We start from the raw sequence: 14,287 nt of genomic DNA on the forward strand, positions 1-14,287 counted from the left end.
GACAATGAACAGACATGGAGCCCTTATAGCTCAGTGGTAGAGCGTCAGTCTTGTAAACTGAAGGTCCGTAGTTCGATCCTGCGTGAGGGCAATTTTTTGTCTGTTAAATTAATCACAACTATAAATATATTTTAAAAATATATATATAATTGCAGACATCAAATTTTATTTTTATTTTTACATATTTTATGAATGTTTTTATTTTATTTTTAGGATTAGTTTTAAATCAAATCTTTTTTTTTGTTGCAAGATTTCTTCTATTTACTTAGCAATGCAAGTCATGTTTACTTTTAGGTTCTTTCCAAGAAACATCTTCCAATCGGTTGGCCAATACATATCTCTAAGTTAACACACACTATATTTCCAAAAATTAATCTTTTATGCTTTTAGATAATATATTTTTATTTTAATTAATTCAAATGTTTTCCAATATTCCTTTGGATCACTCATCAAAATAGTAGTTCTTCACCATTTTCTTTTCTCCTTTACAACAATTCATTTTCCTTATCCCCTGTTCTTTAACTTTACATCCACTGAATAATTTCGACATATAAATTACAATTTTTGGAGACATTTCTATCAATCTTCTTTTCAAGAACCGCAAGTTGTGCCCATCCAATTTTTGAGCACTTTCTTCCAAGTAACGTTGTTGTGCTTACAACTTCTTCCCCCTGACAGCGGTGCAAACGCCGCTGTAGATCTAGCGATCCATTCAGACATTTTCTGACATGACAACTGTCTCTCAGCAGTGTGCATTAAGTTAGCATTATTACATCCTCTTTTGAGAAAGGTTGATTGATGTGTATGTTTGGCATACATGGTCATGATCGCATTATATATTAGTAACCACATTTGAGTAAAAAATAAAATAAAATTTAAATCTCAATATGTCACTAAAAGATTTTTCTTAACTCTATGGAAAATTCAGATACCATCCAAAATAGGAAGACCATCCATCTTATGCCGCATCATGCATAAAAAATATTGCCTAAAAAGAAGAGATTTGAATCGCCCATGTCACTTTCAATGCCCTAAAGGGTCAAGCATTAATTTTTATATATTGTTGCAGTTTATTTTATCCATGTAATGTATCCATATGGCCTGCAAATTTCTGAAGTCATATGTGAGCAGCACTGTGTGTTTGTCCCCTATGTAATCATTATCCTCTTCCCACCCTCAACGATGGAGAGAGCCGTTTCAAGTGTTGTGGGGAAGAAGACTCATTGGGGCTCCAATTGATATGTTACTTACATGCCAATAAATCTATCAATTTAAGTTGTTGTCATGTTAATCATAAAAATGATTTATGAGATCGATCACAAGTCAAAGGGTGATCTGTACGTATAAAACCAATCACCTTTTCCTTCTTCCCCGTTTCTCTCTCTTTCTATTATATTACGATCACAAGAAGGCTGTTTCCTTGTGTTGCGTCCACTGTGGGTCTCGGTCTTGTCTCTGCTCGCTTCTCTTCAACGCAAAGCAATGGCGAAGGACCTGATCGTGTGCTTCGGTGAGATGCTGATCGACTTCGTGCCGACGGTCTCCGGGGTGTCGCTGGCGGAGGCCCCGGGGTTCATCAAGGCGCCCGGCGGCGCCCCGGCCAACGTGGCCATCGCCGTGGCCAGGCTCGGCGGGCGAGCAGCCTTCGTCGGCAAGCTCGGCGACGACGAGTTCGGGCGGATGCTGGCGGGCATCCTGAGGGACAACGGCGTCGACGACGGCGGGGTCTCGTTCGACACCGGCGCCCGCACCGCGCTCGCCTTCGTCACCCTCAGGGCCGACGGCGAGCGCGAGTTCATGTTCTACCGCAACCCCAGCGCCGACATGCTCCTCACCGAGGGCGAGCTCAACCTCGACGTCATCAAAAGCGTAACCCCGATCGGATCTCTCTCTCTCTCTCTCTCTCTCTCTCTCTCTCTCTCTCTCTCTCTCTCTCTCTCTCTCTATCTCTCGATCCGAAGAGCTCTGATGACGCTTGCTTCGTCTCCACAGGCTGCGGTGTTCCACTACGGATCCATAAGCTTAATAACCGAGCCGTGCCGATCGGCTCATCTGAAGGCCATGGAGGTGGCGAGACAAGCAGGGGCGTTGCTCTCCTACGACCCGAACCTCCGGCTGCCGCTGTGGCCGTCGGCAGAGGAGGCGCGAGAGCAGATCCTGAGCATCTGGGACGAGGCTGACATCATCAAGGTCAGCGACGTCGAGCTGGAGTTCCTGACGGGGCAAGAGTCGGTGGAAGACGACGTGGTGCTGACCCTGTGGAGGCCGGCGTTCAAGCTGCTGGTGGTGACGCTCGGGGAGAAGGGATGCAAGTACTACACCAAGGTATTCGATCACTTGTATGACCGAAGATGATTGCAGCACTACTGATTCTGAGCTCATGGCACGATTCGCTGTAGGATTTCCGGGGCAGCTTGGACGGGTATGCTGTCGACACAGTGGACACGACCGGAGCAGGAGATGCATTCGTGGGCGCCATGCTGAGGAAGATCGTCGACGACCAGTCTGTGTTGCAAGTGAGTGAGTGAAAGATGAGGAGAGGCTCCCTCTCGATGTGTAGTTCTTCATGCCGACTGATCTGTGGGTGGAATGGATGCAGGATGAGGGGAAGCTGAGGGAGGTGCTCAAGTTTTCCAACGCCTGCGGAGCCATCACCACCACCGAGAAGGGGGCAATTCCTGCTTTGCCGAGTGAGACTGCAGCAGTGGAGCTCCTGAAGAGAAACTGAAGCATTCATTCACGAAGCAGCTGCTGCTGCCGCTTCTTCTGAAGAGGCCATTTAAGAGCTTTGGATTAATGGCTACTATGTTTTCTCATATCTAATGTCTTTGAGTGACCTGTGCTTCTTTCTCTCTCTGTTCTGATCATGCATTCCAATAAATCTTGAAATAAAGGAATGTGACCAATCGAATGAAGCCAAAGTTATTTTTGAAATATTAGAAATTAAAGATCATTGTTTGAAAATTCTAAACAATAGCTCAAAACTCTATTAATTTTCTTAGGTGAACCTCTTTTGAAAGCTAAGATGGATTCTATTGCAACTTGGAATACTTATATATATGTCTATGTAAGAGGAAGAGGAAGAGGAAGAGATCGCCCAAAACCACTCAGCCCACAGGAAAAATAAGTAGGCAGGAACATGAGAGATCTCTCACCCACCCCCATTGCTGCAACCTTTCTTGGTTGATGGTGATCTCTTGTGGGAGAAAACATGGCCACTTGAGATTGAAAACTGTTGCTTGATAGACTGACTTTGTACTCACCTCAATCACTTTGTCCATTAAACAAGGAGAGTTGTTGAAATATACACATTATTTAGATATCTAAAAGATGAGGAGAGAGAGAGAGAGAGAGAGTGTGTGTGTCCAAAGAAAACATAAAGGATAATTTATCATATAAATTTTTCATAATTATTTTTTATTATATGGTGTCATTCATAGTCATTTTTATCTAAGAAGTTTTTTTTCTTTTTTTTCATAAATATTAATTTTATAATTATAAAATTCTTGAAAAAGCAAAAGACAGAAAGAGGAATAGATAGAAGGTGAGGAAGATGAGGGTGATGACATAGATGTTGAGAAGACGAATATAATAAAGAAAAAGATGGAAGAGAAAGAAAAGATAATTTAGAAAGCACATGTATAAAATGGATCGATTTAATGATAGAGTAAAGTGAAGAAAAGCTTCTTTCAAGTTTGATCATAGTGTTAAAAAATATTTATATATGAGAAGAAAATAAAAAGATAAAAAAATATATTAATAAATATTGAAAGAATCGAATAACTTAAATTAAATTAAATTGATATTCGCACATCATTTGTAAATGTTAGATTCCAAACACATAAATATTGTAGAGGTCAGTCACCTAAATCGAGCATCTCAAGCTCAGATCTTAAACAACACTCGTCTTATCATATTCACTAGTCGTTTCTGCCACAGACAAAAGTAATTACAACTCCGAGGCAATGGTCACATGCTGTGCACCAGTAAGCCATGTTCCCCAAACTCAAAGTACTCTCTCTCTCTCTCTCTCTCTCTCTCTCTCTCTCTCTCATAACAAAAAAAGCTTGTCATCAGTAAAGGTTTAATGGCAGAACCATATAGAGAAGAAGAAGAAGATGCCAATCCAGCAGTCAATCCACATGGCCGTGACAGGGAGCGCGTGGCCGCCACGCTTGTCATCGATTATACATTTAGATCAAGTGTTAATGGAGTCCGCACATCCCATGCTCATTGAGCTGTTCATGACTCGGAAGAGATGATGTATAAATGGAGTTGCACCATAGTATGTGCCACTTGAGCTGTGTCATGTGAACCTTCCTTCCACTGCATCAGCAGAGATAGAAGATGAAGACCTCTCTCGTTCATGTCCTCCTTATCTCCTTCTCCTTCTTCTGTCTCTTCTTTGTCGAGTCTCAGTCATCTGACTCCTGCGCTTCAAAGCTCACCGTCGCCCGTCTCATCCCTGTCATTAACACCACCTTCCTTAGCTGCCTCACTCCGCTGAGATCAGCCAACTTTGTCTTGAGAGTACGTATCCCCATCCCTGACGTGCTTTGTTCGAAGCAACGCTAACCTTCTCTTGTTCTGACTCCTACAGTATGCCAAGGCTGGTCCGGGCATCTGGAGCTTCGTCCTGTCGGCCGCCGACCCCAAGTCGTACGTCGCGGTCGGCTTCTCCGGCGACGGTAGGATGGTCGGGAGCAGCGCGATCGCCGGGTGGATTACTGGCTCCGGAGCCGGGATCGCCAAGCAGTATAGTCTCGGCGGGAAGAAGTCCAGCGGGTGCCCGCCGGACCAGGGCGACCTGTTGCTGCAAGGGACGCCGGTCGTGGCGCTGCAGTCGTCGCGGTTGTACCTCGCTTTCCAGCTCAACGTCGACCAGCCGCCGCCCTACCTCATCTTCGCGGTCGGCCCCGACAACGGCTTCCCCTCCTCCCCGACCTTTCTCTTGCCGGAGCATCGTGACGAAAACTCCATCTCCGTAAATTACACCGCCCTGGGTGAGTGCGTGCGCGTACTAGCCGGTGGGTGAGGTGCGTTCGCGTTGCAGCTGATCCATTGCATGTGCGGGCAGGGGTGGCGACCTCGGCCAGCGGCGGCAGCGAGGAGGAGGAGGGAGGCGAGGGGGCGTTCGGAGCGGAGAGGAAGCACGCGCTTCTGGTGATGCTGGGGTGGGGTGTGCTGATGCCTATCGGCATCGTGGTGGCGCGCTACTTCAAGAACTGGGATCCGCTGTGGTTCTACTCCCACCTGTCGATCCAAGGGCTTGGGTTCGGACTGGGCCTGGCCGGGGTCATACTTGGGTTCGGCCTCGACGACGACGGCATCAGCGGCGTGGGCGTCCACGAGGGCCTCGGCATTGCCATTCTAGTCGGTGGCTGCCTTCAGGTCAGTACACATCGGTAGTATACCAATTGTTTGACAAAATGCTTACCAGATATACCAATAACAAGCATGGCTCTAAACTCTGCAGGTGACCGCCCTGCTTGCTCGCCCCGGCAAAGCATCCAAGGTGAGGAAGTACTGGAACTGGTACCACCACTACGTCGGCAGGGCCGCCGTGGTGTGTGCGGTGGCGAACGTATTCTACGGCTTCAAGATAGCCGAGGAGACCAAGTCATGGAACATTGGCTATGGCGTTTTCGTGGCGGTGTGGGGGTTCATCGCCATATTTCTGGAGCTCAGAAGGTGCGCGAGCGAGGAGTGAGACGTGTGGAGCTGTTGCTGTCATCACCGAGGAAGAAATAGCTGTGTCGCTCACCGTGTTGGGACTGTGCGGCGTTGGCCTCTCTCTCTGCTTTCTATGTAAAAGAGTAGCGGTGATATGTTAATGTGTGTCCTTCAACGATTTACATCACACATTTTGGAATCTACTTTGGTTTTTGGATAATAAGATGAAATTTTCTAAATATTTAGAATAATTTTACATGAATTTTTATAAAGTTTTCTACAATATATTAGATTTTTTTATACTTTAATAATTTTTATAAGAAAAATATTATGAGGATTAATTACATATTATCCTTTATAATTAGTTTCCTTTAACATTCATATTTTATATATTTTTAAAAACATTAAAATCCTTATACAACGTTAAAAAGATAATTTTATAGGATTAAAAATTTAAAATAATAAGATTAATTTTTTGATAATTATAAGAGGTAATATATAATTAGTCTAAAATATAATAAAATTTTTTATGAATAAACATAAGCAGTGCAATTTTCTTTTTCTATTAATTATTTACTGAGTAGGATTGCAAATAATCAATAAAAATTAAAATTAGGCCAAAATGAGCCGAGCATTTGGGCAGGATGGCTCACCGGTTCATTTTTTGCCGGGTCGAACCGGACCGGCTCGCGTTGCACTATCCAATAAGAGATAGAGATCATGGTTTGGGCAAAGTTGGCATTTTACTTGGGAGCGCACGCGAGATTGCGGAGATGAGCGAGGGTTGGTGTTGCGGACGATCTTTGGCGCTCTTCGCTCTGGTCATCCTCCTCCCGATCTGGATCGCCCGTGGCTTCCAGTCCGACGAGTTGCTGCAGGACGACGAGGAGTTCGGGCTCGAGGGTGGCCGGCCGGCCGCCGGCCCCAAGCCCTCGACGAACCCCGTCCGGTCGCCGATCCGCCGGAGACCCGATCTCGACCCGCCATCCGGCTCTGCGGACTCGAATTCGGTACAATTCTCCCTGGAGCACAACCTTGGAGGTTCTGAATTCTCGCCTGCAGGAACTTTCACGGCCCGCCTTAAATCTTGGAGCCATGGAGGACAGGTCGGTGGTTCTTGACCTCTCCCCCTTCCCGTCTCCCACTCTCCTTTTTTCCGTCTCTCGCTGGGATCTGTTTCTAGCCTTTGCGCTTGGGTGGCAATGTTATTCTTGTCCAGTTGATTTCTTGTCGCGATGATGAGAGTGCTTATGGTGTCTGGGTTGATTGAATTATCGATGGATTTAGTAAATATAGATAGATGCCTTGAATTGACCTATGTTTTCTAAAAGATCCATCAGCTGATGCTGGACTTAATGACAGACTCTAACAAAGCTTCGGTTCTCGAGGAATGCGCTTACGGAAGGAGAAAAGCGAGCTTTTGAAGTAAATATTTTGTAACCTATTCCTTTGTGTTCTATGAGTAGGCATATGTGCTTTAGAATAGGCTTAGTGAAGATATTAAGTTTGTTTTCCTGCAGAGGCTACTGAAAGAAGACGGTCATTATACGATCAGAGTACCATCGAATGTGTTGAATCCTTCCGGAGAAGATTATGTTATTTCATCAGTCAGAGCTGTGAGTTAGCATTGCTTTATTTGCTAATCTTCCTGGTTTTTAAATTGTGTTTGCGTGATTTTCTGTTTTCACACTTTAGAGGAGTATGGATTTACTTGCAACATAGAAATAATTGTTGTTGAACCTAAGAGGCAGCAATAAAATGCAATTTTTTTGTCTGGACAATGAACAGTTATGAAAATACAGGAGTTTAAGATAAGATGAGATCCGTACACTTACATATTACCTTCTCTAGTTTTATTCTCTAGTGTAACTAGCTTTATGATGTTTGTTTTAATTCCTGTGGCATATTGGTAAGGGTGGGTCTAGCTACCCAACATCTTTATGTGGTGAGAATGAAATTTCAGCTATGAAATTTGTATTACCACCAACATTTACATTGTAGTTGCACTTTTTTTGTTTTCTCTGAGATGCCCAATTCATATGACCTGGCACCTAAAATCTTTGTAAAAGAGAAGAAAAACCTTTTGTTAGTAGTCCACCATTGTTCAACTAATATGCTTCAGAGCAGGCAATCATCAAATTTCCAGAATTGAACAGGAAAATCCACTTTATTTGTGTCCAAATTTACTACTAGGGTTGGCGTGTCCATATGAATAATCTATTGTGTCAGAATATGATGAAATTCCAAATTATTTGATTTCTTTATGGTTGTTTGGACTTTGTAGAACCAACTTTTATTAAGGCGCTATAATAGTTTGTAGAACCAACTTTTGTTAAGGTGCTATAAGAAAGCCAAGTTTCTGACTCATGTGGTATTAGTATATTGCACAAGAAGTCATTGTGCTTATTCATCATAGTAGTCTTGATGGATTTTCTTTTACAGAGCCATTTAGCACAATGATTATTATTCATCTAACTCTCAACTTTTTCTTCCAGCGCTGCATTCCCCGGGAGAGTTTGGATGAACACTTTGTTATTCATACGGTAACTGCTCTGAATCCCACTCTTTGTTTTGACATATATTATAAATGCTCAGTTCACTGTGGAACTATAGTTTTGAGTTATTTGTTTTCAGTTAGGTCATTTTCCCAGTTTTGGTGTCTTATATATTCTTAGAAATTTGTATAGTGGAATTAATCATGTTAAATACCAACCTGTAGGACTCCAATGGGGCAAGATTTACTATGGAACCTATGCTTTAGAAAATTTTACGGCAATAAAAAACCTGAATCTTGCTTAGGTCTCTTGTTTAACATTTATATCTCCATATCTTACGGATATCTCTATAATGTTGCTGGAGATGTTCATAAGCTATGAAGTGGCTATCAGATTCAGATTTGATTAGTCTTACTTCTATTGAATATAAAATAATTCTCTTTTGGTGTATTGTTCATTTTTTTTTTCTTTATATTATTGCCATCTGTGCTAGCATTCACTTTTGGGGCAATTCTGTGCCTTGTTTTCTTACTTTTTGCAATTGAAACGCTCCCAAAACGTTAGCTTCTACGGATATATATCGACTTTCTGTGACATGTCTCTAACTTATATTTATGTTTTTTGTTAAAGCGTTGGAGGCTCTGTTTGTAGGCTTCCTACTCATTATTCCTCTATTTAATTTCCCTTTGTGCTAGTTGGAACTCTCCAACATTTAATTTACTCATCACAATAATTTCAGTTCTAGATTTTATTGATTTTCTACAACTGTCACTGAATGATGAAACATATTGATAAATTTAATATTATAACACCTGTATTTTCTTGACCTCCTAAAAGTGTCCTTGTCCATTTTTTGCCTATGGTATCTCATATCCTCAAATTTTTTCTTACTAAATCAGACATTGTTATGGATACAAACCAGAATTCTACTTTATGCGTCCATATAAGAAACTATTAGATTGAGGGTTTGGAGGGATTTATTACCTTGTTGCAACTATACATAGCTACGATACAGAATACTGTTCTGTCTTATTTGTTTGGTGAGAAGAGTTGGTTATATACATTTGCATTGTCACTATTTGGCAATCAGGAAATATGATTGTCAGTATGTATTCAGCTTGTTTCCTGACACAAAGATGCTATCAATTAATCCATCCATTTCCTAATAGTGAAAGAGCTGATCACAACTTTCTAAAGTTCATTTAACTCAAACTTTCTGTTTCTGTAGATGACTGTTGCATCTTGTACATCATGTATTGCAATTTCTTTTACAGGATGGTGTGAACATCATTGCAGTTAATTATGGTTCTGCTGGAGCATGCCGATATCCTCGATTACTGAGATACGTATGTTCTTATCTCTTTTGATAGTTTATGCCCCCAAGTAGCTTTTAGAACTCTAAAATCCAACACTGGCAGTTCATTGTCTGGTAGGAGTGATTTATATTGGGTTTGTCTATTATATGAGATGGATATTATGGCTGTAATTGCTGTCAAGTGCTTTACAGAAAAGTAACACCAAAATCACGTCAAATGCTTTGTTTAACCCCATACCAAATCACAAATTGATAGTCAAATTCCATTATTTCTCTTAGATGAAAGTTTATTTTGGCTTGTCATAGTTGGCTTGATTTGCAGCTTACGCCAATTGTTCAGCATAGTTGTCACACGATAAAAGAACGTTGAATGAAACAATGAGAATAGTGATTTGCTGAGACTGAGTAGTGAACTTATGAAGTGTAATTGAGGCATTTATACTGCTGAAATTAAGATTATTCATAAAACGGAGTGAAATGGATAGTTGCTTTATTTGAAACAATTAGCTCAGTCAAGTTGAACTATCGTCATTGGGTAATAGTAAGAAGCTACAGATATTTAAATGAGAGCTAGATCACTGCTCAAGTTTCACAGAGTTTTTTGTTGACATAGTAAAATGTAGAAGTGAAACTAAAGAAGGGCAGTTATGTCGGTCTCCTGCACATAGCATAATTAGAAGAAAGTAACAACACAAACTGTGTATGTCTTGCTACTCTGTCGAGTAAGATCTGAACAAGTTGATGAGGTTAATCTATGTTATTAGTGCTCTATGTTACACAAAGTTTGATAAATAAATATTTTTCACAAAAAAACTTACTAGAACATTAAATTCTGGATGATAAGCTAGAATTCTTTTGCTATTTTTTCTATAGATACATGGACGAATGATCATTGTGATAATCGATAAGTGTGGTCATTGGCACTTAAATTTCCACGTGCCATAATTTTGAGGATTATGAAGGAGTTATATTCTTGGTGACTGTTTCTAGTTGTTTAGAATATTTTTTCGATCGTTATGATGTATCACTTTGGAAAACCATACGGTTACATGACATAACTCAAAACTTCTGAGTGATTTTACCTTTTCTCATTGCTTTCAGTGTTTCTGGGGATATGAACTATTTTTAAAAGCTTATGCTTGCAAAACATAATTTATCTCTGTTTGCGGGCTGCTCTATAGGTTAAATTAAGAAAATATCCATGAAATCATTATTAGAAGCAGATCTGATTCGCTTGAATCTTTAATTAAACACAGACGGATGTGGTTTCTTCTGCTGATATTGTTTTTGAAGATATTCATAAAGGGATAATCATTTACTTCTCATGTTGCTTTCAGCCTGCAAAATGGTCATTCACATCCTATACAGTCCTGAAGAATAGTGAGCAAGCTCCAAGGTAACCCATGTATATATAAATTTTCTGTGAATGAATTTGTTATACGATAGAATTACCTAATGATTTAATACTTGATATTGAAGTTCTCAAGTTATTCCATAAATGATGGTGGTGGGTTGTTGTTGGAAATCGTAAACAAGTTTGTCCATGGTGTCAAATTTCTTTATACTTTCAGAACTCCAACATTTGCCGAAGAATTGCTTGCCGGGGAGGATGGACTTGGTGAAGGTGTGAAGCCACCTGAAAAATCTTTTTGGGCTAAATATGTGAGTTGCCACCTTATTATAATCTCATTTTCTCAATTTCCCAGCATGTTTGTTGTAGAAAAGTGAAGTGTTGTTTATTTATTTATCAGCTGCTCATTTCTGTTTTATCAATACCCGACGACTATTCATTTCCTTTATAATTTTTGTCATACATGCAGTGGTTGTATTTAGTTCCTCTTGGCTTCATCGTGATGAATGCCATGACACAAGCCATGAACATGCCAGAGGAACAACAAGTTGCTGGGCAATCTACATCTCAAGGGCAAGTGGCACAGCGGGCACCAACTACTACTACTACTACTACTGTGAGAAGAAGATAGGTTGGAGGAACAAGACACCTTACAATAGATTATGTTTTCAGGTTTTCTTTCATATTGCCAGAATGCTGCCCATGTCAAGAATAGATTAAACATGTTTAATATGGAATTCTTCAAATCAACAGATCTCACTGATCTATTAGAATAAATAACAAATCGGAGTTACAGCAACATAAATGCATCTGCCAACAGCCCATACAATTAATTCTCTGCTCTCAAGCCACAACTATGGTCTCAGACCTGGAACGGCTGCCATGTACCGGTGGTATACTCCCCCTGCTGCACCTTGGCGCTTCCCCCATCCACATAGGCGTAGTACCTCAACACGAAGGCCAGCGCCATCACCACCCACTCCATGCAGAAGATGACCACGCACAGGCCCCCCACCATCCTCAGTATCACCGCCCCGTCCTCCTCCCTCACGTACGACTTGAGCCCCTCCGCCAGGAAGTCCGACGTCCTCGTGAACACCAGCACGGCGACGGCCCCCTGGAGGATGGCGGCCAGGACGGTGGCGACCATGTGGGCGCCGTACCAGCGGGTGGAGGAGCCGGAGGAGGCCGCCGCGCAGCCTGCGATCGCGGCGGCGATGGTGAGCGCCTGGAGGAGGATGAGGAGGAAGCCGCAGGCCGAGGGGAGGAGGCGGAGGGAGAGGGTGAGGAAGATGCAGCTGGAGGCGGCGCCCAGCAGCACGTAGTTGCTGAGGAGGAAGGCCTTGTGGGCTCGGCAGTGCGCCGGCGAGGACGCCTCCGGGGCCGCGGAGGTGATGGACATCATCCCCATCGTGGATCTGATTCACGGAAAAAGCAAAAAGATTCCCGCTCGACAACTGACCAAGAGTGAGAAGACAACGGAGCAGTAGTAGTGTGTCAAGGGAAGAGGCCCCGATGGCTGTATTTAAAGGCTCTAAGATGAGGCCTGGAATTCGACCGTTGGAAGATGCTGACGACACCTGGCGCGGGATGGTAACGGCTACTTTCACTCTCTATTTTTCAGTCTTCGTTCTGCTTTCTTCTTTCGTCGAGCGAGTCCTTTCGTCGGTTGGGGAATTGGACCGTTACTGGTGTGCCCGAGGATGTAGTAAGATTTAGAGTTTAGGTGTCGACCTGATCCGACCCGTAGCAGTTTATGGACGGATCGGGTTCGGATTGCACGAGCATACCTTATGTGATCGGATCGGATCTCTTTACAGGCCCTACCCGTGTTGCATCCTCCCGTGCATTGAACAGTCAAGAAGAGATCATTTGAGGTCGAGATGAGAGATTGGATACCCGTCTTATTTAATTGGCTAGATGTCAATAAATTAGGGACCCACGTAGTACAAGCACCCATTAAAAAGAAATTAAAGGTCTTGTACATTAATTAAATGATCAAAAAGATTTGATGATTAAATTCAAGGTATTGGATTATGACATGACGGGTCTTATAAATATCGACGGCCATGGAGGCTTCTCCCTCCTCGCCAAGTAAGGTTCTCCTATCCCTTCTCACCGATTATTCTTCTATTCTTTTCTCTTTTTCTTCTTTTGATCCAAGAAGCAGATCGATGGAAGAAGGTATTTTTGTTGATGTTCTTGGATCATCATGCGGATGGAGAATCCTATATCCTTGATGACGAATTCCACCGTAATCTCTCTCATTTGATTCTATAATCCAAGTCATAGAGAGATCCAAGAAGCAGATCGGATCTCTTTACGGGCTCTACCCGTGTTGCATCCTCCCGTGCATTGAACAGTCAAGAACATATCATTAAATGAGGTCGAGATGAGAAATTGGATACCCATCTTATTTAATTGTCTAGATGTCAATAAATTAGGGACCCACGTAGTACAAACACCCATTAAAAAGAAATTAAAGGTCTTGTATATTAATTAAATGATCAAAAAGATTTGATGATTAAATTCAAGGTATTGGATTATGACATGACGGGTCTTATAAATATCGACGGCCATGGAGGCTTCTCCCTCCTCACCAAGCAAGGTTGTCTCCTATCCCTTCTCACCAATTATTCTTCTCTTCTTTTCTCTTTTTCTTCTTTTGATCCAAGAAACAGATCGATGGATGGTTCATGGCCAAACGATCATGATGGATGAAGGTATTTTTGTTGGCGTTCTTGGATCGTCATGCGGGATGGAGAATCCTATATCCTTGATGACGGATTCCACCGTAATCTCTCTCATTTGATTCTACAATTCAAGTCATAAAAAGATATCTTCTCTCACATATTAAGGATAAAGAGTGATTCAAGCAGTAGTAAGAATAGTTCGAACACTGCTTGTAGTCGAACAAACTTGAAATCTCAATGCTCGATCTAACTCTGCGATCGAGTCCACTGGCCATACGAACATTTTCTTTTTGTACAATGTCCCAGCAACGCATGGCAATGAGATTCTAATGGCATCCAATTAAGAAAATTAGTTTATAATAAATAAACTACCTAAAAGCATTGCACGGAATAAATTTTTATTATAAGCTCAAAAATGATAAATAATATTAATTTTCTTACTTTGATGTGATTGAGGCTTCCCCATCGCCATACGTTGATGTGACATTGTACGAAAGGAGATGTTGCAATGGCTGGTGGATCCAATCACAGTGTCTGAGTTGAGCATCGGGTCTTCATCGTTCGATTACAAGCGGTGTATGAGTTCTTCTTACTATTTCAATCACTTTCGTTTCTAATCCGTGAGTGAGAAAAGAGGCGAGAAAAGAGGTGATGAGGGTAATAACGATGATGAGACTCGTGTGACGTCAGCTGTCCTAGACGACACCTCACGCCTCTGTTAATCTGACAGCACCTGGTCAACTCGAATCGAAACGTCGAT

The 14,287-nt window shown here is 42.1% G+C and overlaps 4 protein-coding genes and 1 non-coding gene across 5 annotated transcripts; 4 read left to right on the forward strand and 1 right to left on the reverse strand.

The window, feature by feature from the left end:
* The first annotated feature begins 19 nt into the window (after positions 1–19).
* Positions 20–91, forward strand: TRNAT-UGU (transfer RNA threonine (anticodon UGU)). Its single transcript has one exon. It is a non-coding gene; the product is annotated as a tRNA-Thr (tRNA).
* A 1,257-nt stretch (positions 92–1,348) lies between these two features.
* On the forward strand, positions 1,349–2,915 carry LOC103987645 (fructokinase-1). The gene is made up of 4 exons (XM_009406001.3): positions 1,349–1,869; positions 1,993–2,325; positions 2,400–2,516; positions 2,600–2,915. Exons 1-4 carry the CDS (start codon positions 1,483–1,485, stop codon positions 2,726–2,728), a joined length of 966 nt encoding a protein of 321 aa, XP_009404276.2. The 5' UTR covers positions 1,349–1,482; the 3' UTR covers positions 2,729–2,915.
* A 1,344-nt stretch (positions 2,916–4,259) lies between these two features.
* On the forward strand, positions 4,260–5,861 carry LOC135639960 (cytochrome b561 and DOMON domain-containing protein At3g07570-like). Its single transcript, XM_065153996.1, has 4 exons — positions 4,260–4,530; positions 4,601–5,003; positions 5,078–5,391; positions 5,477–5,861. The coding sequence occupies exons 1-4, from the start codon at positions 4,348–4,350 to the stop codon at positions 5,708–5,710; spliced, it is 1,134 nt and encodes a 377-aa protein (XP_065010068.1). The 5' UTR covers positions 4,260–4,347; the 3' UTR covers positions 5,711–5,861.
* Positions 5,862–6,416: 555 nt separating this feature from the next.
* LOC135641279 (uncharacterized) lies at positions 6,417–11,584 on the forward strand. Its single transcript, XM_065156572.1, has 8 exons — positions 6,417–6,779; positions 7,036–7,098; positions 7,194–7,289; positions 8,169–8,216; positions 9,443–9,514; positions 10,821–10,879; positions 11,055–11,145; positions 11,304–11,584. The coding sequence occupies exons 1-8, from the start codon at positions 6,447–6,449 to the stop codon at positions 11,463–11,465; spliced, it is 924 nt and encodes a 307-aa protein (XP_065012644.1). The 5' UTR covers positions 6,417–6,446; the 3' UTR covers positions 11,466–11,584.
* On the reverse strand, positions 11,569–12,331 carry LOC135641280 (uncharacterized). The gene has a single exon (XM_065156573.1). It carries the CDS (start codon positions 12,243–12,245, stop codon positions 11,697–11,699), a length of 549 nt encoding a protein of 182 aa, XP_065012645.1. The 5' UTR covers positions 12,246–12,331; the 3' UTR covers positions 11,569–11,696.
* Between the last annotated feature and the right edge of the window lie 1,956 nt (positions 12,332–14,287).

Source organism: Musa acuminata, chromosome BXJ3-6 (genome assembly GCF_036884655.1).
Source record: "Musa acuminata AAA Group cultivar baxijiao chromosome BXJ3-6, Cavendish_Baxijiao_AAA, whole genome shotgun sequence".
Classification (NCBI taxonomy): Eukaryota; Viridiplantae; Streptophyta; class Magnoliopsida; order Zingiberales; family Musaceae; genus Musa; species Musa acuminata.

Coding starts and splice junctions, on each gene's coding strand:
- LOC103987645 (XM_009406001.3), top strand. CDS start 1,483: ATGGCGAAGGACCTGATCGTGTGCTTCGGTGAGATGCTGATCGACTTC. Junction 1,870..1,992: donor ACCTCGACGTCATCAAAAGC/GTAACCCCGATC, acceptor TCGTCTCCACAG/GCTGCGGTGTTCCACTACGG. Junction 2,326..2,399: donor GATGCAAGTACTACACCAAG/GTATTCGATCAC, acceptor GATTCGCTGTAG/GATTTCCGGGGCAGCTTGGA.
- LOC135639960 (XM_065153996.1), top strand. CDS start 4,348: ATGAAGACCTCTCTCGTTCATGTCCTCCTTATCTCCTTCTCCTTCTTC. Junction 4,531..4,600: donor CAGCCAACTTTGTCTTGAGA/GTACGTATCCCC, acceptor TGACTCCTACAG/TATGCCAAGGCTGGTCCGGG. Junction 5,004..5,077: donor CGTAAATTACACCGCCCTGG/GTGAGTGCGTGC, acceptor ATGTGCGGGCAG/GGGTGGCGACCTCGGCCAGC.
- LOC135641279 (XM_065156572.1), top strand. CDS start 6,447: ATGAGCGAGGGTTGGTGTTGCGGACGATCTTTGGCGCTCTTCGCTCTG. Junction 8,217..9,442: donor AACACTTTGTTATTCATACG/GTAACTGCTCTG, acceptor TTTCTTTTACAG/GATGGTGTGAACATCATTGC. Junction 10,880..11,054: donor AATAGTGAGCAAGCTCCAAG/GTAACCCATGTA, acceptor TTATACTTTCAG/AACTCCAACATTTGCCGAAG.
- LOC135641280 (XM_065156573.1), bottom strand. CDS start 12,245: ATGGGGATGATGTCCATCACCTCCGCGGCCCCGGAGGCGTCCTCGCCG.